The sequence below is a fragment of the Mytilus californianus genome, unplaced genomic scaffold (assembly GCF_021869535.1).
Source record: "Mytilus californianus isolate M0D057914Y unplaced genomic scaffold, xbMytCali1.0.p SCAF_7, whole genome shotgun sequence".
In the NCBI taxonomy this organism is placed as follows: domain Eukaryota; kingdom Metazoa; phylum Mollusca; class Bivalvia; order Mytilida; family Mytilidae; genus Mytilus; species Mytilus californianus.
Window position 1 is genome coordinate 7,047,224 of NW_026262723.1, and position 6,000 is coordinate 7,053,223.

Genomic DNA, 6,000 nt, shown 5'->3' on the forward strand with positions numbered 1-6,000 from the left:
TGTTTATCATTACACTAAAATTAGTGCTTGTCATTTTACTAGAATTCGTGTTATCATACCACTTAAATAGACTATTTTCATATTACCGACTTTTGACTCCGGATTATATAATTTTTCGACTGGTTACCTTGGACATCATGGTACCAAGTCAGGTAAGAGCAAGCTAAAGAAGTAAAACAAGCTTTCAATCGGTACAATTTTGGGGGAAAATTACCTGGTTAATATTTTTTTTTCACTACAAAATCATCGGAAAACAGTTAACTTTCCCCTCAAATTACACCGATTATATGTTTGATTTTACTTATTTTGGCTGCTCTTACTTGACCGAGTACCATGATGTCTAAGGTAACCAGTCGACAAATTATATAACCCGGAGTCAAAAGTCGGTAATATGAAAATAGTCTATTATTTTATGGTACCCATGTATTACACTATTAGAAGTTCGCAACGTATCACGTGATTATTTTATAGTATTATAACTAGATTATTTAAAAAAATTACACTAGAATTATAATTTATAGCATTGCATCAATATTATTTCTAAGCAAAACATCAATATTACTCATAAGGCATGAATAGCTTTATAACGTTATACTCGAATCATTAAAAGGATCAGGCTTATCAGATACCATTTGAGCAAGTTCAATTTACGATGCGAAATGTGACAAAAAGGTGCACTTACATTTTTTTTAATCTGAATTGTTTGATATTTATTTATGTTTCTTGAAGGAAAAAAGGTCATGAATGATAACACATAGTCTTGCTGCTAAAACAAAAAATGCACACACGAAAAGAAACAAAATATTGCTAGCCATAACTTTAAAACTTCTTTATTAAGTATGTGGTGTCATTGATCTGTGGGATAAATAGCGGTCAAGAAAAGTTTAATATTTCTGCAATGAAATATGAAGTTTTAAATATGCACTACTGATTATGTGTCAGTAACCAAGTCTTGCAAACCGAGGTTTCATTTTTTAGGAAAGTATCAATTGAGAACTTATAGTTGTTACCTTTCAGGTTTACAATAATTTATATAAAAAAAAACATTAATCAACTTTAAGTAAAGGAACAAGGACATTCATGCAGTCAGTTGTCTGTTGGAAGGCAGAATTTCGTTCTCAACCTCCATCCTTTATGAATTTACCCATATTCTCGAGAAGAAATCAAAATCTCGTACCACGTTCCTTGCATTGAATATAACTGCCTATGATGCTCGTAGGACGTAATCCGTCAAGCAACCATCTAGACAGCAATCGAATGGTTAGTAACCGGTAGTTTTATCATCTTAATAAGGCAATAAATCTAAATGTCATGCTCTGGATTATTGTAAGATGAAATTTGACCGCTAATGCAGACGACAATTACATTTCCGCCATCTTTATTTACTTAAACGCATGCTTGCAGACGATATATACAATGCATGTCTAATAAGGAATGTCAAAATCAATACTAATCTTTAAATCATTTCATGGGCATGCATAGAAATGACAGGCGATTAAAACAAGATGGAATGCATAGAAGAAAATTCATAAAATTCTTTAATAGGTTTTATATCAATTTCATGCAAGGATTGCATAGTCTATAATTAAAAACAACAACGTAGATCAAAACAAGATTTCCCGAGAAAAACAAATGTGAACGAGTAATTGCTCAATTTTCTTATTAACTTGATTAACATGTAACTCCTACAAGTGAACAGATGTATGCATAACACATGAATAAAAATGGTGGTTAATGATATCAATTTCTTTTTATTCACTAATAATCTCAATGAACTTAGCTGTTAAATCGTTTTTATGGTTGTGTACAAAATACATTGGATGCTCACTCACTTATAGTTAATAAAGTGCGTCGAAAGATACCAAAGGGACATTCAAACTCATTAGTCGAAAACAAACTGACAATACCATTGCTAAAAACTAAAAACAACCAAAACACAAATAACAGTTTAAAAACACGACATAGAAAACCAAAGACTGAGAAACACTAATAGCAAAAAATTAAGTTGGATCAGTGAACCATAAATAGAAGGTCAAGGTTTTACCACTTAAAATGATTCTTTTGATTAAATATAGTTGTTTTTACTTATTCTTTAGTAACCGAGACACCAACACCAACCAATATATAAAAATGATATTGATGTGAATTGGTTTAGGTCCAGCTAACCTTGTCAGACAAACATGTATCACTTACAATTATTCTACAGACCAAATATAGTTTACCTGTTACTGATGGTAACTGAAAAGGATCAACCAGTCTTGAAAACTAAACGTTGTTCAATGAACCATGGAAATAAGGTCAATGTTAATTAAAACCCTATCAAGGATGTTTATTTCACAATGAATCTGGAACCTTAAGACACAATAAAATGACGTCATGTATGGTATTCCCCTTCTACAACTCAATGACTTGTGTAAGAAAAAAGTGATGGCTTATTTAAGAATTTGAACAACACAGGTCGACGTTTAATTCACTGTCAGTTTGAGGTTTCATAAATCCATAAATCTATATTAATTAATAATATTTTGTAAGTTCAAAAACGTTTGCATCTTATGGGTAAGGCAGAGAGACAGGGCCAATGCACTTGTCTATATATTCGGAGCAACAGAGTCTTTTCAAAGAAATATTCTCTGTGCTTGATATTATTCTTATAAAGCTTACAGGATGGATATCAATGTCCAAATCGACGAATCAATTCATATATTGGACTCTCAAAACAAAAAGATTTTTAGAAACACGGCATGATTTTAGACCGTATTTAATGCGCTGTTTTGTGGAAATCATCGATTATCAAGTTTGTAAATCTCTCTATAAAGATACAGGCCTTCCAGTGAATGACTCATTGTATTTGCTTTTTACAGAAGTAGTTAATGATTTTACAAATACAATTATAGCTTTATTATCTTTCCAATACCCTCGGCCCTCGTAACCAATCATTAAGATCAGTTACCGTGGAAGTCAATGGCTATTATTATGCATTAAGCTTTTATTTATTTCAAAGATGTTTTTACTGTAGTCAACATCTTAAATATATTTGAGACGTTTATGATGAAAAAGTTTCTCGTGTTTCGGATATTAAAATGATCTTTGATGGCCGATTAACACGATAAATGTTTGCTGATGTTCGACAGACCATGACTACATTGAAGCAATATAATGGACATTAGATTGAATTATATTATATCATCATCCTCAGTTGATGACCTGTCAGTTAACTATGGGATACTTATAGGTTATTGTATGAAGTACGTCGTAAATGGTCATAATTCAGATCCCTGAAGGTACAAGGTCGCTTCATGCGACATAATTTTCATATACTAATTTACACGACTAACCTCAAGTACTATTTAAGGAAAAACTTAGAGTATTGACTTCAGTATCCCTGAAAAAAATGATTTATTCCATGTCCCAATTACAGTAATGCGAAAGATCGAATATGTTTGGTATTTTTGTTTTCTATTGTAATGAATGTTATATCAAACCGCAAGTTATTCTTGGTCATTCTAAATACCCACATGTACTTCTTTAATATATTTATTACTATTTTTTGCTGTTTAATACCAGATAAGCCTACATCTACCTTCAGTTTAAAATATGATATATGTGTTAAGTTTAATTTAACTCCTCAATTTATAATTGAACGATTACCGTCTAGTTAAAGTTGCCTTTGGAAAACTAAAATTTATTCTGACTACTCCGTATAAGCAAGTGTTTATAAAATCAAGAGATTATTATCGATACAGTTGTGAAACAGTAACTTCTACAAAGCACATTTTCGCTTTCCAGTGTTAGATTATGTTTTAAAAGTATGTCTACATTTCATACTTATCCTCAAAGCCTTTTTCAATTCTAAGCATATTCAATAAATTGACAATATTTTTTTTTTCAAGATTCTTTATAATCCTCGGTTTCCATCAAAGTATAAAAACAAAGGTAGTATCTAGGTGTCACGTGTGTTACTAAATCTCAGTCATCATACTTGTAAAACAAATGACAAAAAATCAAATCTACAAAATTATAGTAGTCGTGCTTGCCATGCATATATCGTGATTATAATGAGCTTTTGAATTAAGCTGCTAGCTCCATTTTATGTATAGTTTGAAACAAATGGCTTTTCCGTCTCAAAACACGCTATTTTACATAATAAAATGTCCCGAAGGATTTCGAATCAATTTTACACGGATTTTTTTCAGTAGCGCGTCGACGTCTATGTATGCAACAAAACGCATTAAAAAAAAGAAACGTGTTGGTCAAACTAAAATTGAAGCAGAATTTTGCATAGATAAACATATATCTACACTTGTCATTCGTTTTTTACATACATGTACATGTAATATCAAAAAATATTTTATGTTTAATATGAGATAGCGAAAGTCCAGACTATACGCTTGGACATTAGATATAAAGTTAGGATTACCATGTGGTGATATTGTAGGCAGCATAGCATCATGGTCGTATCAACTTTTTAAAGGAATTCAAAAGAAAGGTTATTTTGAAGAAAAAAAGATAAATCACATTTAATATATATAACGGAAAATAGACATTAATTCACACCAGGCCTATACAGCCAAGAATTATGAACACGGTTTGGGCTTTGTAACATAGAAATATATTTTTTTACAGAAAGGGATGCCAACGTAACGCATCCCTTGTACCTTGCATGTGTATTTATACAGCATACGTTTTTGGAAAATAATGGTATTGATAACATATAGATAAATACTGTTGGACGTTTCTTGTGACTACTCAATACTCAATATGCAGTGATTTTAAATCACGTCAAACATAAAATTTGTGATTTTAAAAATATAGAAAACAAATTACCTGTAACTGTACATTGTCGCCAGAGTCCCGACCAATGATTTTTATAAACTCCTTTGGTACCGTTATTTTTACTTGGTTGTAGATCACTTGTATATAGCCAATAATCGGTGGCGACAGAGATCGCTAATAACCCAAAGGCGGCACACGCACATGCACTCGTCATCACCATGAATAAACGCTTTTTCGTACAACAGTCCATGTTAAATATGAAATGAACAAATTGGCACGTGGAGGAATTCTATAGCACCTTGCGAAAAAACCTTCAAAATCATCCATTAATTTTTTATTCAGCATGAGCGAGATTTCAGAATCAAAGCTAAGCAGACGACTAAATACGCTTCCTTCCATTCGACAGATAATCATCTGCAATGGGGGGAAAACAATGTAGAAAAAGATTATTATGTCCTATTCCATGGAATAATCGTCATGTCACACAATTATCCAGACATTACTTAGAATATCTTAATTTAATCATACAATAATAACTATCAAGTAATGGTCGTTGAATATCGAGATGTTTACTGTAACCGCTGCAGCCGGATTCACAATGAAACAATCATAGTGCCATTGGTTTTCATTCCTTGGAGCAAATCAAGAAAGAAAATGGTGAGTTATTCTCTTAGCGTGTCCATCTTGGAAACACAAAATCGATAACTTCACATTGACGGATTATAGCTGCATGCGTATGCTCTCGGAATCGAACCCAGTTACAAAGTGAAATGAAACATATTGTAAAATAAATGTCAATGACAGCCAATAATATTTGCACTATTTAGTCCTATAAGATCCATCATTTTATTTGTTCGACTCGCAATAATTGCTTAATCAAATTGTAATTTCTGAGACATTGTATCAAGTCATGCATTATAACTAGAACAGATTTGTAGGAAATTGTATAATAGTTCTTTCCACATATAGCTGCAATCAAGCCGTTATCATTTTTTTTTTATTTTCCTTAAACAGAGATCATGGAAACATTATTAGAAATGACAATAACATTTCAAAGAAATATCAAATTTAATTAATTTAGCGACTGCATATCAACGACAAGTGTGTATAATTGGATTGTTTGACAATCCAATACATTTGCTGCAGAACGGTTGACGGGTTTGATGAAGAAAATGCTTTTGGATGAAAATCTAGTTAATACTCATATATTGATTTGTGGCTAACGGA

The 6,000-nt window shown here is 31.8% G+C and overlaps 1 protein-coding gene across 1 annotated transcript in view; it reads right to left on the reverse strand.

Moving 5' to 3' along the window:
* The window catches only part of LOC127708979 (voltage-dependent calcium channel gamma-5 subunit-like), a 75,591-nt gene extending 69,922 nt beyond the window's left edge, over positions 1-5,669 (reverse strand). Inside the window, exon 1 of the mRNA XM_052214225.1 lies at positions 4,825-5,669. Within this exon, the coding sequence (XP_052070185.1) occupies positions 4,825-5,023 (199 nt within the window). The 5' untranslated portion in view covers positions 5,024-5,669. The remainder of the gene's footprint in view (positions 1-4,824) is intronic.
* Positions 5,670-6,000: the final 331 nt, after the last annotated feature.